This window comes from Hemiscyllium ocellatum, chromosome 48 (assembly GCF_020745735.1).
Source record: "Hemiscyllium ocellatum isolate sHemOce1 chromosome 48, sHemOce1.pat.X.cur, whole genome shotgun sequence".
In the NCBI taxonomy this organism is placed as follows: Eukaryota; Metazoa; Chordata; class Chondrichthyes; order Orectolobiformes; family Hemiscylliidae; genus Hemiscyllium; species Hemiscyllium ocellatum.
In genome coordinates this window covers 10,142,616-10,165,679 of record NC_083448.1, presented here as the reverse complement: position 1 = coordinate 10,165,679, position 23,064 = coordinate 10,142,616, and the positions used below count along the sequence as shown (strand labels likewise).

At 42.3% G+C, this 23,064-nt stretch overlaps 1 protein-coding gene across 2 annotated transcripts in view; it reads left to right on the top strand.

Annotated features, from left to right (window-relative positions):
- Positions 1-23,064, top strand: part of LOC132836841 (disintegrin and metalloproteinase domain-containing protein 9-like) — a 122,228-nt gene that overhangs the window by 24,502 nt on the left and 74,662 nt on the right. For both annotated transcript variants that reach the window (XM_060856368.1, XM_060856367.1), the window contains exons 2-3: positions 2,807-2,922; positions 14,064-14,128. In XM_060856368.1, coding sequence (XP_060712351.1) covers positions 2,807-2,922; positions 14,064-14,128 — 181 coding nt within the window. The remainder of the gene's footprint in view (positions 1-2,806; positions 2,923-14,063; positions 14,129-23,064) is intronic.

The following is a 23,064-nucleotide window of genomic DNA, read 5'->3' as shown; positions in this document are numbered from 1 at the left end:
GACCAGTATGGTGCCATTCTTTCAGAAAGGTGGTCAGGAAAAGCCAGGGAACTATAGACCCGTGAGCCTGATGTCAGCAGTGAGCAAGTTTTTGGAGGGGATTCTGAGGGACAGAATTTACATGTATTTGGAAGGGCAAGCACTGTGAATAATAGTCAGCATGGCTTTGTGGGTGGGAAATTGTATCTCAATAACTTGATGGGAATTTTGAAGAAGTGACAAAGAAGATTGATGAGGGCAGAGCTTGGACTTTGTCTTTTTGGACTTCAGCAAGGCATGTGACAAGATTCCGTGTGGTATCCTTAGAATTATTACAGTGTGGAAACAGGCCATTCAGTCCAACAAGTGCACAACGACTCTCTGAAGAACATCTCACACTATCCTTGTAACTCTGCGTTTGTCACAGCCAATCCACCTAATTTGCACACCTTTGGAGTGTGGGAGGAAATTGCAGCACCTGGTGGAAACACATGCAAATACAGGGAGAACATGCAAACTGAATAGATAGCAACTATCTATTCAGATAGATAGCTGGTATTCCAGCTAAAAAATGGAATTGAACTCAGGTCCCTGGTGCTGTGGGACAGCATTGCTAATCACTGAGCCACCAGATTGCCCTAGACTGGTTTGCACGTTATTTCATGGGATGAAGGCATCGCTGGCTAGTCTGGCGTTTATTGCCCATCCCTAATGGCCCAGAGAGCAGTTGAGAGTCAACCGCATTGCTGTGGGGGGTCTGGAGTCACATGTAGGCCAGACCAGGTAAGAATGGCAGTTTCCTTCCCTAAAGGGCATTAGTGAACCAGATGGGTTTTTCTGACATCAGTAATGGATTTGTGGTCATTATTAGACTCTGTAATTCCAGTTATTATTTGAATTCATATTCTACCATCTGCCCCATGGCAGGATTCAGACTCGGCTCCCCAGAACATTACCTGGGTTTCTGGTAATTGGCTCCCCATTGCATGGAATCCAGGGAGAGCTAGCCATTTGATACAAAATTGGTGTGAAGGTAAGAGACACGAGTAGTGGTAGAGGGTTGTTTTTTTGGAAGAAGGCCTATGACCAGCAGTGTGCCACAAAGTTCAGTGCTGGGTCCACTGCTTTTTGTCATTTTTGTAAATGATATGGATGTCAATATTGGATTAAAGGTCAGTAAGTTTGCAGATGACACCAAAGTTGATGGTGTAGTGGACAGTGAAGGTTATCTCCAAGTATAATGGGACCTTTGGACTGAAGAGTGGCAGGTGGAGTTTGATTTAGATAAATGTGAGGTATTGCATTTTGGTAAGGCAAATAAGGGCAGGATTTAAATACTTATTGGTAAGGTTTTGGGGAGTGTTGCTGAACAAAGAGATCTTGGCCTGCAGCTTTATAGTCCCTTGAAAGTGGAGTCCCACAAAGAAAGGTAGTGAAGAAGATGTTTGCTGCACTTCCCTTTATTGGTCAGTGCATTGGGAAGAAAAGTTGGGAGGTCATATTAAGGCCTCACAGAGCATTGGTCAAGTCACGTTTGGAATACTGCATTCAGTACTGGTTTCCTTCCTGTTGGAAGGATGTTGTGAAACTTGAAAGGGTTCAGTAAAGATTTACAAGAATGTTGCTGGGATTGGAGGGTTTGAGTTATCGGGATCGCCTGAATAGGCTAGAGCTTTTTTCCCTGGAGCGTCTGAGCTGAGGGGTGACCTTGCAGATGTTTATAAAATCATGAGGGGCATCAGTAGGGTGAATAACCAAGGTCTTTTCCCTATGGTAGGGGAGTCCCAAACGAGAGGGCATAGATTTAGAGTGGGAGGGAAAAGATTTAAAAAGGACCAAAGGGGCAACGTTTCATGTTGAGGGGGGTACATATTTGGAATGAGCTGCCACAGGAAGTGGTCAAGGCTGGTACAATTACATTTAAAGGGCATCCAGATGGATATATGAGTAGAAATGGTTTAGAGTGGTGTGGGCCAAATGCTGGCAAATGGGACTAGATTAATTTAGGATATTTATTTAGATTAGATTACTTACAGTGTGGAAACAGGCCCTTCGGCCCATCAAGTCCACATTGTCCCTCCTAACAGCAACCCACCCAGACCTATTCCCCTACAGTTACCCCTTCACCTAACACAACGGGCGATTTAACATGGCCAATTCACCTAACCTGCACATTTTTGGAATGTGGGAGGAAACCGGAGCACCCGGAGGAAACCCACGCAGACCACGGGGAGAATGTGCAAACTCCACACAGACAGTTGCTGAGGCGGTCAGCATGGATGAGTTCGACTGAAGGGGCTGTTTATGTGCTGAGTGAACTGTGCAGTTGGATGCTCTGGTCAATTTGGAACCTGACTGTTTGAGATAATGACAGTGTAGTGACATATGATGGGTTCATAAGGGACTTGGTGCAAGCAGGAAGGGACACTGGGAGAATGAGAGGTCACTTCCATCAGGAATAATGTTGTCTTTTGGACAGCTGGAAAGGATCAAGAAAGTGCAATGTATTGATACAATTGCTTTTTAAAAATGAAGAAAATGTTTGTATCTTCAAAACAGTTTGATCATTCTTGAAGGCATGTGTTTTACCTGTCTGTTTAGGCAAGCTAATGAAAAGCAGGTCATTGTTGATCCTGTTTAGAGGTTACCACACAGCCATCAGTACTGAGTTTGAAAAATGTTGAAGTAGTAGTGGGCACATCACTAGTTCCTGTGACTTAAAAATTATACCCTCTTGCAATTTATCAGCAGGAGTTTTCAAATTTCTTGTGTAAATGTTACTGCATTACACTTAAACTGAATTTTATATTCCTATTTGACTTCATAGATGACTTACATTCATCATCCTACCAAACATTGAAGCTGTCTGCCTACGAAATTACAATCCCACAACAGTTGACAGAAAGAGAAAAGCGAGATGCTGACCTATCTCCCTTTGCACAGGTACATTGAAAACTAATTGTGCTGTTGTCCTGTCTGACTTAACTGTGTTTCTAAGTCTTTATGATCAAAGGGAAAATACTGGAGAATTGTTTGAAAACAGCTTGTGTCAATTCGGCTTGTATTTCTGTCAGTTTAGCAATGTTGAAGGAAATCCAATCAAGGCATTTAAAATAATTAAGTAATTCAGGAGGGTATATGCAGAGAAACTGCTTTCTCTGATGAAGTAATCCACAATAAGAGAGAATGATCTTAAAATCCAAACCATCTTATTTCGGAATGAAATTGTTTTCATGTGTAACAGTGTAAATCTGATGTTTTCTCACATAACAATATTACCTCAGTTTCAGTTTCTGGTCTGTATGAACCATGAACAAAATTCTGAGTAGCTGCAACAGTTATTTTGCTCCCCTTTCTCATTCTCGACATACTTCCCACCTTTGACTCTGACTATCCTGTCACTCATCATAGTACATACAAGGTGAAATGTGAATTTGAAGGAGAAGAAGACAATCTGCTCTTTCCACCTTGCTCTACCACACAACAAGATCATGGTTGATCTGACTGTGGCTACAGCTCCACTTTGCTGCCTAACTGTGATAGCCGTTGACTGCCCTGTGTTACGACATGACGGTGAACCCTCCTGTTAATTAAACCAAACACCCAGAAAAGCTCACCTTGCCTCATAATCTGTTAAAATATGAATGACTGAGAACTCCCAAATTCCATGTTTAAAGAAAATAATATCAATTTTTTAAACTCTAAAAGTGAACATTAAACAACAACCATTCACAATTCAAAGCTCCCCTTTCTCTTAGCCACTTATTATCTGCATCCAACTTGCTAACAAGCTGTTCCAATAAACACTTTTTAAAATTAGATCAACTTAATTTCAAAACTACACAGCCATGGTCATCTTCGGTGTCTGTCATCTTCTAGCTGAAGATCACCCTGAGTCATCGTCTTTCTTTTTACTGTGAATATGTTTCATATGAAAAGGTATCTTTGATATAGAGTGTTTCCTAATTTCTTGGGTCTGCCTTGGTGGCAGTTGCTCTCTGTCCAATTTTTAAAATATCGGTATTTTTATACACCCAACATTGAATACTCTCATTGGTTTGATGTTGGCAAAACAATAAAGTCACACTCAATTGGGATTTTAGTATCCTGGGGCATAATTTAAACTGGTTAAATTCAAAATATTGTCAAAATAGCAATCAAAACTCAAGTGTCCATTTCACAGACAAATGTTACATATTTTCAATTTTCCAGTTTACTCTGAGACTGCTATCTAATCTTCCATGCAGGTGCTTGTAAGTTTTCAGTTCAGAACAGCAATCACTCTCTCCTAAAGTTACAGTCACACCATCAACTTCATAACACTTGTTAGTGAAGAATCTACCTATCTCTGCCTTTAAAAATATTCATGATTTGGAAGTGCCAGTATTGGACTAGGGTGGACAAAGTTAAAAATCACATAACACGAGTTTATAGTCCAACAGGTTTATTTGGATGCTTTTGAAGTGCTGCCGCTTCATCATGTGGTTGTGGAGTATAGGTTCTAAGACACAGAATTTATAGCAAAAGGGTTACAGTGTCATGGAGCTGTAATGTTATTAACCAAATTTAGATAAAGTCTTCAAAGTTTGTGAGAAGATTTTTAGCTCGGTTGCTCATTGTTGTGGTTTTGTTCGCCGAGCTGGGAGTTTTTGTTGCAAACGTTTCGTCCCCTTTCTAGGTGACATCCTCAGTGCTTGGGAGCCTCCTGTGAAGTGCTTCTGTGCTGATTTCTCCGGCATTTATAGTGGTTTGAATCTGCCGCTTCCGGTTGTCAGTAGCTGTCCGCTGCAGTGGCTGTTATATAGGGTCTAGGTCGATGTGTCTGTTGATAGAATTTGTGGATGAGTGCCATGCCTCTAGGAATTCCCTGGCTGTTCTCTGTTTGGCCTGCCCTATAATAGTGGTGTTGTCCCAATCGAATTCACGTTGTTTGTCATATCAGTGTATGACAACCAAAAAAAAGACAACGAAATGAGGACATGCTACAACGCAAAGGACTGGCCACACTCCCATACATCAGGAGCATTTCTGAACTGACGGCCAGACTGCTGCGACCACTAGGACTCATAACAGCACACAAACCAACAGCCACTCTCAGACAACAACTCACCAGAACAAAGGACCCGATACCCAGCATGAGCAAAACCAACGTAGTGTACAAAATCCCATGCAAGGACTGCACAAAACCCTACATAGGACACACAGGAAGACAGCTAACAACCCGCAACCATGAACACCAACTAGCCACGAAATGACACGACCAGCTATCCCTAGTAGCCATACACTCAGATGACAAACAACATGAATTCGATTCGGACAACACCACTATTATAGGGCAGGCCAAACAGAGAACAGCCAGGGAATTCCTAGAGGCATGGCACTCATCCACGAATTCGATCAACAGACACATCGACCTAGACCCTATATACCGGCCACTGCAGCAGACAGCAACTGACAACCGGAAGCGGCAGATTCAAACCAGTATAAATGCCGGAGGAATCAGCACAGAAGCGCTTCACAGGAGGCTCCCAAGCACTGGAGATGTTACCTAGAAAGGGGACGAAACGTTAGATAAAGTCTTTCATCTTTTACATTGACATATGCTAGTTTCAGTTCTTTTGATATGTAAATTCCAGAACTCCTTTTAAGTTCTATTCTCAAGATAGTTTTAGCTTTTCTAACAATAGGTGCCTATGATCTGATACTCCACAACCACCTGATGAAGCCTGGTGTTCTGTGATTTTTAATTTTAAATATATTCATTGAGTCTGTTCTGTAAGAGAATCTTGACTCATCGCGAGGAAATGATTTCTCCTTATTTCTTTTTTAAATGCACAGGCCCTTATTTTCAAAAAGTGATGTCTATTTATAGATTCTCCTCAAAGCTGACATCCTCTACTCACTTCCCCTCTCAAAACTAGATTAGATTACTTACAGTGTGGAAACAGGCCCTTCGGCCCAACAAGTCCACACCGACCCGCCAAAGCGCAACCCACCCATACATATACCCTTTACCTAACACTACGGGCAATTTAGCATGGCCAACTCACCTGACCCGCACATCTTTGTGACTGTGGGAGGAAACCGGAGCACCCGGAGGAAACCCACGCAGACACGGGGAGAACGTGCAAACTCCACACAGTCAGTCGCCTGAGGCAGGAATTGAACCCAGGTCCCTGGCGCTGTGAGGCAGCAGTGCTAACCACTGTGCCACCGTGCCGCCCATTTATAGTGGTTTGCCACTCCTCAGGATCTTTCTCTGTTTCAATCAAATTGCCTCTTACTCTGTTAAATTTGAGCAAACACAAGTCTAAATTGTCCAACCTTAATTCATTGTACATTTCACCAATTCCAGCCAAGTAAACCTTCTCTGAATTGTTCCCAATGGAGGTGCACCCTTTAAATAAGTAGACCAGTATAGTTCATGAGCTTTCCTTATAATTTTCAGTGCATGCGATTCATCCACTGGGGGACACAGATCCCTATGCATCTTAGAATTCTACAATCTCTCACCAATTTGAAAACATGCTTCTCTTTCATTCTTATGGTCAAAATGGGACAGTTTCACAATTTGTTTGACATGAACCCACATTTTCCAGATCTCTGTTAATCTCAAAACCTACTTCTACCTCGATGCAGAGTCCTTGTTTTATGTTCATAATTCCTTTCCTGCTCATGTCATTGTAGTGATTGTAGCAAGGTCAGCCAAGTGGACCTCTTAGAATCTGAGTTCCCTGATTGAGGCTGTTTCGCTGGTCTAATCAGGGAACTCTGGCTGACAGGTAGAGACAGGAGTGTCAGACATCCTCCGACTCTGAAAGTAGGCTATCAGGAGCTAGATCAGTATCAAGAACTTTCCACATGCAAATAAAAGATGACATGCTGACAGGATACCAGCCTCTCTGGAGTTATTTTAGTGATGTCAAGAATAAAGCATGCTTCTGAAGAAATTTGCTTGCAGCAATCATCTTTGAGTTTGAGTAAGCATTTCTGGCATCATCCTATTATTTGGGAAGCTGGATTCATTCAGTCCTCCATTGAGGACTGGGTCCAGTATGTGGAAAGTTCATATATAACCTGGCTTCAGTTCTGGCACCTTTGCATCAACACCTAAAAAGGGTGAGCCTTGGAAATGGTTGGGTAGTTAAGCAATAGCTTTCAGGAAAGTCAAGAAACAGCTATCATCCTCTGAGGTGTTAGCACACCATGATCACAAGTGATATCTAGTATTGTTATATGGTGGCATTCCATATGGCATTGGGGTGGTGTTAGTTCATAGGTGGCCAATTGAGAGGAATGCCCAACAGTGTATGCATCCAGGATTTTGGCTAATGCAGTGTGTAAATATGCCCAGAAAGAGAAAGAAGGTTTGACAGTCATATTTTGAATCAGGAAGTTCTACCAATACCTTTATGGACGTCAGTAATAATGGACCACAAACCCCTGCTTGGTCTATTTTAACAGGACAAGATTGTATCACACACAGCATCAAACTGAATTCAGTGGTGGGCTCTAATATTAACTGTGTGTAATTACAAGTTGGAACACCAAGTTGGGAGGCCAAATAACAAATGCTGATACATTGCGTTGCCTCCGCTGGCAAATACACCACTCGTGGTCCTGCCACTGGAAGGGTTCTTAATGTTTTTAAATTTCCTAGACAAACTTGGAGTCACAGCTGACAATATCAGATGTTGGATGCTGAAAGATCTGATGCTGGAAAAACCGAAACAGTTGGTGGTAATGCGAGAAACCCAAGGGCATATGCCCAGATGTGAGATCTTTTTGGGCCTGGAGAGGCCCCATCACAGGAGAGGATGATATTTTGTTATGGGAAGCAAGAGCGATTGTCCCAAGCAAAAGTTGCTTCCATTACTGCTGAACTCCACCCGGGTCATCCAGGTGGTTTCCAAAATGAAGATGTTGGTGAGAATTGATGTGTGGGGGTCAGGGTTGGATGCAGAGAGAGTTGCTTTGATGGGGCACTGCCCAGAGTGCCAACAAGGACAAAGATTACTGCCAGCAGCTCCCTTACATTTTATGTGGAATGGCATAGTAAACCTTGGACTCGGTTGCACATTGATATGGAGGTCCTCTCATGGACTGAATGTTCTGAGTCATTGTGGTCACCCATTCAAAGTTCATGAAGTTCATTTGTCAAACATGGGAATGATGATTGTTATGGACCAGGCCAGATCGCTTCAAAACATTTCAGGAAGGAAGCCCAGACTGTGACTTTGCTAGTTGTTTTAAGTAGGTGTAAAGTGGATATACCAAGAGAGAAACCGCTGGTCAAACCTCTTAGTTTTAAGCAAAACAGAATTTATTTACAAGATTACTGAATGAAATACAAACAACAGAAAACAGAATACTGAATAACTTAACCTTTCTGAAAACCCAACAGATTTTCCAAACTTAATGATGCTGTTCCAAATACTGGCAACAATCCCCATAAGCACCCCTTGGCACAAAAGGTAAAATCAAACTCAAGTTTTTATAGGATAGAAGTCAAAGAGAGAGTACCAGCCTTGACCTGCTTCTGGGTCCAGCAGCTTTTGCATATTACTTTTTAAAAAAAAACAAACCAGAGAAAAACGGTGCTGGGAGAACTGGCCACTCCCCTTTCATTGTACAAGTATTTTTTTTAACTTGAAAGCCTCTGCTTGAGGCAGCATCTGTTAGCTATTATCAAATTGGCCCTGCAACCCTTCAACCTCCAGACATTTACGTCTGTGTCATTTACAACTTCTCTGAAAAAACCCAATGATTGCATAACCTTGTTAAAGGAGCAGCTTCATCACCAGATAGCAAAACTGCATGAATCGGTTATAATACACGGACTCCCAAAGGACTTAGTCACAGATAATGGGTTATCATTTACCAGTGGGAGATTTGAATAATTCCTCAAATCAAATGGCATTTGACATATAAAGACGGCACAATATCATCCGTCATCACTTGGTCTGGCAGAAAGAGCAGTTCAGATATTGAAAGCCGGCTTAAAGCAACAGCCTCCAGTTCAATACCAAACTGTTCTGGTTCCTACTTAGTTAAAGGATGACCCCTCAGGCAACTATTGAGATAGCTCCTGCAGAGGTGTTAATGGGAAGAAGACTTTATACAATGTTAATCCTGTTCTTCCCAGACCTGGGTGGGAAGAGTGAAATGACATCAAGAACGCCATTGATGGACAAAAGACTCTGCTAGCCACTTCCTGATGCTACTTGGCTTGCTGTGTTCTTCCAGCTTCTGTCTCCTACATTGGATTCCAGCATCTGCAATTTTTTTGTCTTTAAGCAAGAGAGACAGTTTATTTTAGGGGATGAAGTTTGGTGGAGAAACAAAAGGAATAGCCCTGTGTGGGTAAGAGCATGGTCAACGCGAGGCCACACCCAGTGAAATATAAATTTGGAGTCAGTCTGATAGTCCTGAACAAACAGGTAGACCATATGAAAGCTGCAAATTCTCAATGGGGTGGAAGCAAAATGTGCCAGGCTCTTCGGAACAGTTGGAAAAGCTGGTGGAACATGAGTTCTCCCTTTCCATCAAGCGTTGAAGAGACCTCAGAACGCACATAGCAGATGTTACCACCTCGGTGCCTTTCCTGCCTGCAGAGGAAAATGATTTTCTTCCAGGACACTCTGGGCATGAAAGGCGAGCTAGTGTGAGTATCAACGACAGAGTCATAGGAAACTGACCTGGTGCTAAAGTGCCCCATGAGCAACTACAAAAAAAAGAACTGGCCTCTGTTCTTGGATTCAGAGGATTTGGGATGAAGTGATTGTAACAAGGTCAACCAGGTGGTCAAATCTGGTCTAATCAGGAAGCCCTGGCTGACAGATCTGAACAGAATGTCTGACACTCCTGTATGAGATACTGAGGGAGCTGCACCAGTGTCAAGGATTCCCTACATGTGAATGAAGGATGACTTGGTGATGGGATACTGGCCTCTGTGGAGTTATTTCAATAATATTTCTATATTTGCTGATTCTATGCAGTCATTTTTTGATTCATGTTCTTCTGTGGTAAAAACCTTTAACAATGCATATCAAATAATAAATCTGTTTTTTTTTCAGTGTCATTGCATTGTGATACAGATGATTTCTCATCTCTCTGTTGATTAAAACTGCAAAGTTTGTCATGACATGGCACCCTGCAGTTGCAAAAAGCAATATGATCTGTTCAACAAGATCTCTTGTGCTTTTGACTTTGTCAATCAAACAATACAGGGAACGTCTGACTAAAATTAACTGTGATATTTTTAGGTCAACTTATAAATAGACCACGAGGTAAGCCTGTAGAACTTGAACCAGCAACAATCTTTATCAGCACACAGTCAAACCAAGACTGAACTAAAGTTCCTGTTCCAGGTCACCTGAACCAATCTCGTGGAGGGGCAGCAATCACACCGAACTGCATACATAACACCCATCCCTCTTAATTTCAGAAACTCCTGTTCATGAATGTATGTGCAGACAGTGTAAATATTAAAAGCATCAGAGCCAACATATGGACATAGTCATGAATATTTACAAAAACATGTGTGAACGACTACTCATCGCCCCCAAAGGTCTTACTGAAATCCGTGTAAAACCACATCAGTTGCATTACTCTAATTAATGTATTTTGGGACTTTTTCAAAAAACTCAATTAAATTAGTCAGACTGGATCTCCCGCTAACAAATCATTGCTGACTCTCCAAGTACTGATTAATCCTGTCTTTCAGAATTTTTTCCAATAATTTCCCTGCCACTGCCCTGCAACTAACTGGACTGCAATTGCTTGGCTTATCCCTGCTGTCCTTGAACAAAAGAACCACATCAACCCACCTCCAGGAATATGGTACTTCTCCTACTACCAGCAAAGTATTAAATGTCTCTGCCAGGGCCCCAGCAATCTCCTCCCTTGCCTTTCATTGCAGCCCAGGATATATCTCATCAAGTCCTGGGGAGTGGTGTACCTATATGCCTACTACAAGATCTAATTAATCCTCCTCCTCATTCATCTTAATGTGTTCTAGAATGTCACCATGCCAGCTACAATGTCTTCCTCATGTGAACACAGGTGAGAAGTATTTATTTAAGAACTCAGCCATGTCCACTGGCTTCATGCACACATTACCCCTGTTGTCTCTCAAAGATTCCACCCTTACCTGGTAATTCTTTTATTCTTAATATACTAATAAAAACCTTGGAGGTTTCCTTGATCCTATCTGTGAAAGATATTTCATGGCCCTTCTGTACCTTCCTAATTTCCTTTTTAAGCAACCTCCTACATTGTCTATATGTTAGAAGGCCTTCCTGTTTTTAATACACTGTACCTGATGTACGCTTTTTTCTTTCTCTTTATCAAACTCACAACATCCTTTGAAATCCAGCGTTCTCTGGACGTGCTGTTCTTTTAATTCACTCTTACAGAAACGCACTGATCCTGAATTTTTACTGTACTGCTTTTTAAAAGACTCCCACTTTCCAGTTATGGACTTAACTGTATGTAGCAGCTCTTAGCCCGTGTTTGCTAGATATGAAAATTAGCCATCCCTCAATTTCGATACTTAATTTATACATTATCCATAATGACTGAAACTTAGAGAGACCCTGAAATTTTCACCCACTGAAACTGCAGCCAATTGGTTGGCTTGATTCCCTCAGATGATGTCTAGCACTGGCCTGTCTCAAAGTTCTATCTACACACTGGCACAAAAAAACTCTCCTGGAAGCTTTAAAAATGACCTTTACACACTAAGGAGATGCTAGTTCATGTTATGAAAGTCAAAGTATCTCATAAGTATTTCTGTTTCCCTCACACCTTTTCTGTGATTTGCTTACATGTCTGCTCCTGTACCTCTTTCTGACTGTTGTAAAACCTGTGTTATAACTCCAAAAAGGTGATCGCCCCTTTGTTATTTCTAAACACGAACCAGATGGCAGAATTTCAGAGGCACCTCCAAGACAACCCCATTACTGTAGTGTTGGGGTGCAGTGTTGGTTTCCTTTATCAACAATGCAATGTCACCACCTCTCTTATATCCCCCACTATTGACCCTGAAACTTGGAATATTGAGCTACTTGGTCTGTCATCCTCCAACTATGTCTCCTCCAACGCGCCAATCAATGCTGTATGTTCATCCACCTTACCACTCAATGATTTTGCATTAAAATAGATACATTATAGCTTTCTAGATCTCCCATGTGCCTTATCCTGCCCATGTCTTTTCCACCTACTGGACTATCCCAGCATTCCTTCCATATCTGACTGGGTCTTGCACCTGGCTTTACATCTGCTCTGTGTTGCATCCCCTGCCCAATCAGCGTAAAACAGCTCCAAAAGCATGACCAAACCTTGCAGCAAGGATACTAGATGCATTCCAGTTCAGGTGCAACTAGGACAGGTCCCATCCATCCCAGAAGCTGTCCCAATGATCCCAAAATCGAGAGCCCTCCCTCCTCTACCTTCCCTCTCATCACGTGATCTTCCTATTCCTACATCAATAGCATGTGGCACTGGAAGTAATCTGGAGATTCCCACCTTCGGTCTTCCTCTTTAATCTATGACCTAATTCTCTAAATTTCTGCTGCAGAATTTATTTTTTTTTCCTTATATCATCAGTACTGACGTGTACCACAACTGCTGGCTGTTCATCCTCCATCTTCAGAATGCCTTGTGGCCGCTCGGAGACATATCCAACCCTAGCACCAGGGAGGCAACATACCATTCAAGAGTCTTGTTTGCTGCCTCAGAACTGTCTGTCAGCTCCCTTTCCAATTATATCCCCCAACTTGAAAGATTCCACCTCCCCAACGCCCAGTCTTTTTGCTTACCTGCTGTGCAACAAAGCTAACACTGGTGCCATGAACTCTGCTGCTGCTGCTTTCCTTTGCAATGTTATCCCCTAACAGAATCCAAAACATACTGTCTGTTTGAGGGAAGTGGCCACAGGGAATTCCTATATTGCCAGCCCATGTTTACTAGTTTTCCTGGTAGTCACCCAACACATTTCTGCCTGTGTAGCCCTTACTTGTGTTGTGACCAGCTCATTCAACATGCAATTCGCAATGTCCCCAGCATCATGGACGCTCCATAGCGAGTCCATCAACAGCTCCAGCCGCTTCATACAACTAATCAGGAGCTGCAGCTGAAAATTCTTCCTGCATATATTGTCAACATGACACTGGAACTGTTTCTGATTTCCCACATATTGCCACAGGAGCATTCAACATGCCCAAGTTCTTGCATCATTGTGAATCTGATCAACAACATACAATAAACTCAGAAGTAGTTACTCAATCTTAACTACTCAGCGAATCTGACTTCACTCTCTGTCTCTCTCTCTATTCTGCACAAACTCCAAAGAAGGACTTTGCACTGTCCCTCCTTTGTGGTATTACTCACTCTCCATAAAGCTAGTAGCTAATCAGATATTCCACTTGTGCTATATCACTTTTGGAATTGTGATGTCACTTCCTGAGTTCCTCCTCTGGATTCAGGTTTGCTCTGCTCCGCTCTGTTCCTGCTACAGCCCAAAATGAGCTTGACTGAGGCCTCACTGCTCAGGCTTTTATCCATAAGTTCCACTGCCAATGATCATCCCAGGCTTGCTCTGCTCTGCTCGTCAGCAGAGGTGAGACACAAATCCACAACACCTAGTTCAGAGGTAGGGACACTACCACCACACCACAAGAACTTTATGACACCATACCATTAACAATTTGTTACACAGTGCATCAGCTTCATGCTATTATCTTTCGACCATTTACTGACTAACTCTTAAAGGGATCACCATTTACAGCATTGCAAGCAGGTCAGTTACTTGGCAAGTGAACAATGTTGGAAGTCAAATACTAGTCCATGTAAGAATGTCAATATTATAACTACCATTGATGAGCAATGTCTCAATGTTGTGTGTCCAAGTAAAAGGTTTCAGTTCATTTTCTTTTCAATGTACATGTGGTATTCATGGAAAATATGTTGTCTGAAAGTTTTTATTTTATTTCTTGCGAATTTGTGGAAATAATTGAATGTTTATTTAAATTACTCCAAAATATTTTGCTAATCACTTCTCTTTCTTGTGCTGAATGTCTCAGGGCAGACTATCATATTCCATTCAGGTGGAAGGTCGTGAGCACATTGTTCACATGAAGAGAAATGAGTAAGTATCATTTAATTAAAAAATGAGATAATGAGAGTCCAGATAACGAGAGATGTTCTTGTGAGGGTGACTGGCAAGGCAGGTAGGTTTAGGGAATGCTGGATGACTAAAGAAATTGGAGTTTTGGTCAAGAACAATAAGGAATCACATGTCAGATATAGACAGTAGAGATCCAGTGAATCCTGCTGATTACCACATACTGTCCTCCCTTGGCTGATGAATTGGTACTCCTCCACGTTGAACTTCACTCAGATGAAGCGCTGACGATGGCAAGGGCACAAAATGTACTCTTTGAGGAGGATTTCAATGTCCACCTCCAAGTTTGTGTCTGCAGCAATTCAACTGTTTGATTGTACTGGTCAGGTCCTGAAGGACATAGCTGCTTCACTTGGTCTGTGGCAGGCGGTGAGAGAACCAACAAGTGGGAAAAAACATCCTTATCAATCTGCCAGCTGCAGATGCATCTGCTCATAACCGTATTGGTAAGAGTGGCCACTGCACAGTCCTTGTGGAGATGAAGTCCTGACTTCACATTGAGAATAACCCCCATTGTGTTGTATGGCACTATCACCGTGCTAAATGGTGACTTAGCAGATCTAGCAACTCGAGACTGGGCATCTGTGAAGCGCTGTGGACCCTCAAAGGCAGCAGAATTTTACTCTAGCACAAACTGTAACCTCATGGCCCAGCATACTCCTCCATTCAACATTATCAGCAAGACAGGAGATCAACCTTGCTTCAACAGAGAGCGCAGGAGGGCATTCTAGGAGCAGCATCGGGGATATCTAAAGATGAGATGTCAACTGTATCAGCCACCAAACAGGACTACTTGCACACCAAACAGCAGAAACAGCAAGTGATAGACAGAGCTGGGTGATCCCACAACCAGATCTCAGTTTTGCAGTCTTGCCACATCCAGTTGTGAATGGTGCTAGATGATTAAACAACTCACTGGAGGAGGAGACTGCACAAATATCCGCATTCTCTATGATGGAAGAACCCAGCACATCAGTGCAAAAGATAAGGCTGAAGCATTCGCAGCAATCTTCAGCCAAAAGTGCTGAATGGGTAATCTATTTTGGGGCTCCCTCCAATGTTGCCCAGCATTGTAGATGCCAATCTTCAGCTAAATTGATTCACTCCACAGCTGGAGACACAGGATTGTGCAAAGGCAATGGACACTGAAAACATTCCAGCAGGGGTACAGAAGATTTGTGTTTCAGAACTTGCCGCATTCCTCACAAAGCTTTTTCAGTATAGTTACAACACTGGCATCTACCTGACATTTATATGTTCAGAGATTTATATGTTGTCAAAGATACCTTTGTTCCTCGACTGCATCTTCAAATTGCACCTTTGATTTAGTGACTTTCGTTTCACCACATTGTGCAATTGCACATTTATCTGTGCTGAATTGTTTTGCTGATGATTGACCCATTCTGTGAAATAAGATTAAAAGTTGTCTACTTATACAGAGGTTTGACAAGGTTGGCACTGAGGGATAGTTCCTCTCCTGTGGGAACTTTGTGATTTTGCTCATTTTCAAGGGTGTTAGGAACCAGGCTGGGCCCCCTCAAAATCTTTCAAGAAAGTGACCCAGACCTTCACTTTGCTAGTTGTTTTAAGCAGGTGTAATGTGAATATTCTAGGAGTGATTCCACTGAGCAAACCATTTAGTTTTAAAAAAACAGAATTTATTTTCAAGATTATGGAATGAAACACAAACAAAAGAGAACAGAATATAGAATAACTTAAGCTATCCGAAAACCCAACAGATCATCCCAACTTAATGATGCTGTTCCAAATGCTTGCAATAATCCCCTTAAACCTTTCCAAAATCAAACAAAGGGTCTTACAGGAGAGAACTCAGAGAGAGATCAGTATGGACCTGCTTCTTTGCGTCCAGCAGCCTTTTTTCACTACTGTGCTAAAACCAAACCAAAGAAAGCTGAGTAGAGAGATCTGGCCACTCTCCTTTCCTGGTACAGTGTTTTTTTTCCAAAAATTGAAAGTCTGTTTTCTGAGGCAGTATCTGTTAGCTATAAATAAACTGGCCCTAAAACCCTTCAACTTAGACTTTTCGGCGTCTGTGTCTTTTACGACATCTCTGAGGAAAAAAATTCCAAGGACAACATAATCTTGTTAAAGGAGCAGCTTCGTCACAAGGGTCATGCCAGGGATATACATGGTAGATACAAATTAGATGTTCAATGTGTTTGGAGAGTCCAGAATCAAGCAGCACAGTTTAAAATAAGGGGGATGCCACTTTTGGACTGAGATGAGGATAAATCCTTTTGTTCAGAGGGTGGTGAGTTTTTGAAATTCTCTTCAATATAGGGTTGTGGAAGCTTAGTCATTGAGTATGTTTGAAGTAGGAGTTGATAATTGGGTAAAAAATGAGGTCTGCAGATGCTGGAGATCACAGTTGAAAATGTGTTGCTGGTTAAAGCACAGCAGGTCAGGCAGCATCCAAGGAATAGGAAATTCGACGTTTCGGGCATAAGCCCTTCATCAGGATAATTGTTTGATTGTCTATGGCATAGAGTGCCAATGGAGTAGTGTGGGATGAAGGCATTGAAGTGTTCCATCAGCCGTAGTCTAATTAAATGATGGAATTGGCCATTGTAGGAGAAGGTGTACAATATACAAGGACTTGTTCTTGCTGGAGATATAACATACAATACAGCAGGCCGTTTGGCTAACCACGTCCAACCCAGCTATGATGCCATTCTAAACTAATGCCATCTGCCTACACGAAGTCTTTAAAGCTCTATGCCCAGTCTGTTTATGTGTCTGATGAAAGAATAATTCTTAAGAAGGAACTAGTGTGAATTTGTGGACGTTTGGGAAACGGGCACTTGTTAGAAGTAAGGACATGGGCAACAGCCCTTAGCATGACCTCGAGTCTGCAGCAGGTAGAGAGCAGGGGAGAAACAACGAGTGCATTGGATCAGTCTGGTCGAGAGATAATAAAAGCATAGATGGTTTTTCACCAACAGATATGTTAAGGCAACGGTGGAGATGAGTCTATGTTACGGAGATGGAAATACAAGATGGAATGATAAAATATATAAAACGGAAATATCCATCCAAATGTTATCCTCAAGGAGGGTCTGGTAGGGATTTTTGAGGCCTAGTGAAACTCAGAAAAAATTATGGTTGTACGTTAATTAAGAGATAATAGGTGGCCAACATTTCACGCACATGGGGAAACAAGTAGTCGATGAGGTTAGAGTTGATGACGTGAGTTGGAATAAAACTGATCACAAAAGAATTTGACTGGATTCTATCTGATCTGTCAGTTTGGGTGATTCAAATGATGCTATTATATTGGTGGAAAATATGAGCAGGGTTCTACCAGTACTGCCACTAAAATCCTTCCTTAGCCACCCATACCAAAATAAAACCAATAAGCTGATATTTCTTTCTTAATGTCTGTGGAATCTTGCTGTGATTGTGTTGAGTGCTGGATCTTCCTGTGAACAATAGGTACCACAATCAAGCACTTTTAAGTTTTTGTGAGCATCTGACATGAAATTGGGTGAAATGTCAGAGTAACAAGCCCAGAGAACACTGGATGTCTCTGACTGGGTAAGAAGGGTAAGATAGGCTTCTAACAGATGCAAAAGGAGCAAATCCACAGGGAAGCTGGCGGTGTGTGAAAGTGCAGTGGGAACTTAAGATAACAGTCAGGAGAGAAAAGGGAGGGCAAGAGTGGAGAGAATCCAAGATATTCTCTCAGTATATAACCCTGTTATAGGAAAAATTCTATTAAACCAGAGAGACTTCAAAAAATATTTACCCGGATATTGCAGGGAATGGAGGGTTTGAGATATAAAAATAGACTGGAAAGGCTTGGATTTTATCACTGCAGCTGAGGAGGTTGAGGGTTGATCTTATTGTGGTTTATAAAATCATGAGGGGCATAGCTAAGGTGAAAGACTGGGGTCTTTTTCTTAGTGTGGAGGAGTTCAAAACTAAGGAGCATATCTTTCAGGTGAGAGGACAGGACAGGAGGGGGCACTGTTTTTACACTGAGTGGTTTGTGCCAGAGAAAGTGGTGGATGCATCGTTTAATTTTGTGAATAGGAAAGGTTTGGAGTTCTGAAAAAGGGTCACAGGACTTGAAATATTTATTCTGTTTTCTCTCCACCGATGCTGCCAGATCTGTGGGGCTTCTGTTTCTGATTATTTTAGATATCCAGCATAAGCAGTGTGTTTTTTTTTCACTTTTGGAGAAAGAGGATGTCATTATGGAATTTGAGGAGAGGGACTGTGAGGTTCCTGAGCAGCTTGATAGAGGGAATGAGGAAATATTGGGGGTTTCGGCAGCTTTACAAGTGGCCAGTCCCCATGTCCAGATGAATTGTATCCCAGGCTGCTAAGGACACAAGGGAGGAAATTACAGAGTTCTGACCCACATTTTTAATTCCTTTCTGGCTGCAGGGGAGAGGACTGGAGGCCAGCTCATATGGTTTCACTTGCCAAGAAGGGTGTTTGAGATAAATCAGGGAATTACAGATTAATGAGTCCCACATCTGTGGTAGGCAAACTATTGGAGAAAATTCTGAGCCAGACAATTAATTTCCACTTAGAGAGGAAATGTTTGATCAGAGATAATCGACATGGCTTTGATAGAAAGAGATCATGCCGAACAAATCTGGTAGAATTTTTTGAAGATCGGGTGTGTGGATGAGGATAGTGCAGTTGATGTGGTTTAAATAGCTTTCAGCACAGCCTTTAACAAGGTCCCATATGGGAGACTGATAAAGTACACAAAAACTAATACGATTCAGGGTAACTTGGCAAGTTGGATCCAAGATTGGTTCAGTGACAGGGAACTGACATGGTGGGAGAAAGCTGTTTGTGCAACTGGAGAACAGTGTTCAATGGCATAATACAGGGGTCAGTATTGGGTCCCTTGTGTTTGTGGTAGATATAAATGATATGTTAAAAGAAGTAGTGGTGGCCATGATAAGTAACTTTGCAGATGACACAAAGATTGGCTGGATGGTTGACATTGACGAAGAAAGTTAACAGGAGAATTTAGACAGATTTGTCAGATGGGCGGATGGAATGTAACTCTGATAAATGTCAAGTGATGTACTTTGGAAGAAGAAAAATGAAGTGAATATTCAATGAACAGCAGGAAATGAGCTGAGAGGAACAGAGGGATCATAAAATCACAGAATCATACAGTACAGAAGAAGCCCTTCAACCCATCAAGGCTGTATCACCAAAGCTACACTAAATCTGCATTTCTCCCATTTTCCAGGACTATACCTATAGTATTGAATGTTATGACATTTCATGTAATCATCCATGTTTTCCTCAAATGTCCTCTGAACCTCCTGCTTTTCACTTTAAAATTATACCCTCTCACTAAGGATCCTGTGATTAAGGGGAACAGCTGCTCTCTCTTTACACTGTCCACAGCCCTCATAATTTTATTCATCTCTATGAGGACCCCCTCACCCTTATCCACCCCAAAGAAAACAACTCAAGCTTATCCAGCCTCTTTACCTGGCTTAAGTACTCCCTCATAGGCAACATCCTTATGAATATCTGATGCACCCCCTCCAATGCAACCATATCCTACGCACAGTACTCCAGATGAATCCTAACCAAAGTCCTAGGCAGCTCAACACAGCCTCCTTGAACTTACTTGGGATACATGTCCACAAATCCCTCAAGTCGGGGAGCAGGAGAAGTTAATGAAGGCAGAGGGAGCACTTGTCTTTTCCAGTCGTGGCTTAGATTATTGATTTGGATTTTGAGTAGTTTTTTATCAATGCAAAGGACTTGATGTAGCAAAGGACTCTTCTATACTGTATAATTTAATGCAGGCAGTATCATATCAAACCGTATGCAAACAATATAGGAGTACTTTTCACAAATGAGGAAATCGCATCTGTCCTAAATTTATAATCTGAGCAAAAGTTAAACTGAAAGTGTTTACCTTCATCTGCAAACTAGATTTTGCTGTGCTAGTTGTTCTCTGCTTTTATTTTGCCAAGTCAGGCTGTAAGTTGGCACGTTTGCTTACGCTGCATTTGTATCAACTAGAACAGCAAGTGGATAATATAGTTGTTTTTTTTTGGAAATGTGACTGTTTTTGTTTGTTTGTGTTTGTATGTGCGTGTAGACTCAGGATGAACAGTGCATAGTCATTGCGACACGTACCAATGGGGTAAAAAAAAAGGCAGGATCACTGGTTGAGACTGAGGCTGTGATTCTCAATAAGGTCAATCTTTGTCCTGTTTGGCAGAATTCCAAACAGCTCAGGAAGTCCAACAACTTCTCCATTTCTGGCCACCTCATTGGACTTTCTCATTGATCATGTGGGCGGCACGGTGGCACAGTGGTTAGCACTACTGCCTCACAGCGACAGAGACCCAGGTTCAATTCCCACCTCGGGCGACTGACTGTGTGGAGTTTGCACGTTCTCCCCGTGTCTGTGTGGGTTTCCTCCGGGTGCTCCGGTTTCCTCCCACAGTCCAAAGATGTGCAGTTCAGGTGAACTGGCCGTGCTAAATTGCCCGTAGTGTTAGGTAAGGGGTAAATGTAGGGGAATGGGTCTGGGTTGGTATGGACTTGTTGGGCCAAAGGGCCTGTTTCCACACTGTAAGTAATCTAATCTAATGTGTAAAGACTGAGAATGCTGCAATTAGCTCTTGAATTATTCCATTTGTTTCATAGGGTCATTGTTTTTCTGTGTCAGATCAAAATTCAACACTGCTACTTTCCAAAATAAATGGAGCAGGAGAAATTAGAATATGAGCTTTGTCATAGAGTCACAGAGTTGTACAACATGGAAACATACCCTTCAGATCAACCCGTCCATCCGACCAGATATCCCAACCCAATCTAGTCCCACCTGCCAGCACCCGGCCCATATCCCTTCAAACCCTTCCTATTCCCATCCAAATGCCTCTTAAATGTTGAAATTGTACCAGACTCCACCACTTCCTCTGGCAGCTCATTCCATACATGTACCATCCTCTGTGTGAAAAAGCTGCCCCTTAGGTCTCTTTTATATCTTTCCCCTCTCACCCTAAACCTATGCCCTCTAGTTCTAGACTTCCCGACACCAGGGAAAAGACTTTGTCTATTTACCATATCCATGGCCCTCATAATTTTGTAAACTTCGATAAGGTCAGCCCTCAGCCTCTGACTCCAGGGAAAACAGCCCCAGCCTGATCAGCCTCTCCCTATAGCTCAAATCCTCCAACCCTGCACCATCCTTGTAAATCTTGTCTGAACCCTTTCAAGTTTCACAACATCTTTCCGATAGGAAGGACACCAGAACTGCACGCAATATTTCAACAGTGGCCTAACCAATGTCCTGTACAGCCCCAACGTTACCTCCCAACTCCTGTACTCAATACTCTGAACAATAAAGGATAGCATACCAAACACCACCTTCATTATTCTATCTACCTGCGACTCCACTTTCAAGGAGCTATGAACCTGCACTCCAAGGTCTCTTTGTTCAGCAACACTCTCTAGGACCTTACCATTAAGTGTCTAACTCCTGCTAAGATTTGCTTTCCCAAAATGCAGCACCTCACATTTATCAGAATTAAACCCCATCTGTCACTTCTCAACCCATTGGCCCATCTAGTCAAGATATAGTTGGAATCTGAGGTAAGCCTCTTCGCTGTCCGCTCCACCTCCAATTTTGGCGTCATCTGTAAACTTACCAACTGTACCTCTTATGCTCTCATCCAAATCATTTATGTAAATGACAAAAAGTAGAGGACCCAGCACCGATTATTGTGGCACTCCACTGGTCACAGGCCTCCAGTCTGAAAAACAACCCTCCATCACCATCCTCTGTCTTCTACCTTCGAGCCAGTTCTGTACCCAAATGGCTAGTTCTCCCTGTATTCCATAAGATCTAACCTTGCTAATCAGTCTCCCATGGGGAACCTTGTTGATTGCCTTACTGAAGTCCATATAGATCACATCTACCACTCTGCCCTCATCAATCCTCTTTGTTAATTCTTCAAAAAACTCAATCAAGTTTGTGAGACATGATTTCCCATGCACTAAGCCATGTTGACTATCCCTAATCAGTCCTTGCCTTTCCAAATACATGTACATCCTGTCCCTCAGGATTCCCTCCAACAACTTGCCCACCCACTGAGGACAGGCTCACTGGTCTATAGTTCCCTGGCTTGTCCTTACCACCCTTCTCAAACAGTGGCACCACGTTAGCCAACCTCCAGTCTTCCGGCACCTCATCTGTGACTATCGATGATACAAATATCTCAGCAAGAGGCCCAGCAATCACTTCTCGAGCTTCCCACAGAGTTCAAGGGTACACCTGATCAGGTCCTGTGGATTTATCCACCTTTACCCATTTCAAGACATCCAGCACTTCCTCCTCTGTAATATGGACATTTTGCAAGATGTCGCCATCTATTTCCCTGCATTCCTTATCTTCCACATCCTCTTCCACAGTAAATACTGATACAAAATACTCATTTAGTATCTCCCCCATTTTCTGCACTCCACACCAAGGCCGCCTTGCTGATCTTTGAGGGGCCCTATTCTCTCCCTAGTTACCCTTTTGTCTTTAATGTATTTGTAAAAACTGTTTGGATTCTTCTTAATTCTATTTGCCAAAGCTATCTCATGTCCCCTTTTTGCCCTCCTGATTTCCCTCTTAAGTATACTCCTACTGCCTTTATACTCTTCTAAGTGTTCACTCGATCTATCCTTACATATGCTTCCTTCTTTTTCTTGACCAAACCCTCAGTTTCTTTAGTCATCCAGCATTCCCTATACCTACCAGCCTTTCCTTTCACCCTAACAGGAATATAATTTCTCTGGATTCTTGTTATCTCATTTCTGAAGGCTTCCCTTTTTCCAGCCGTCCCTTTACCTGCGAACATCTGCCCCCCAATCAGCTTTTGAAAGTTTTTGCCTAA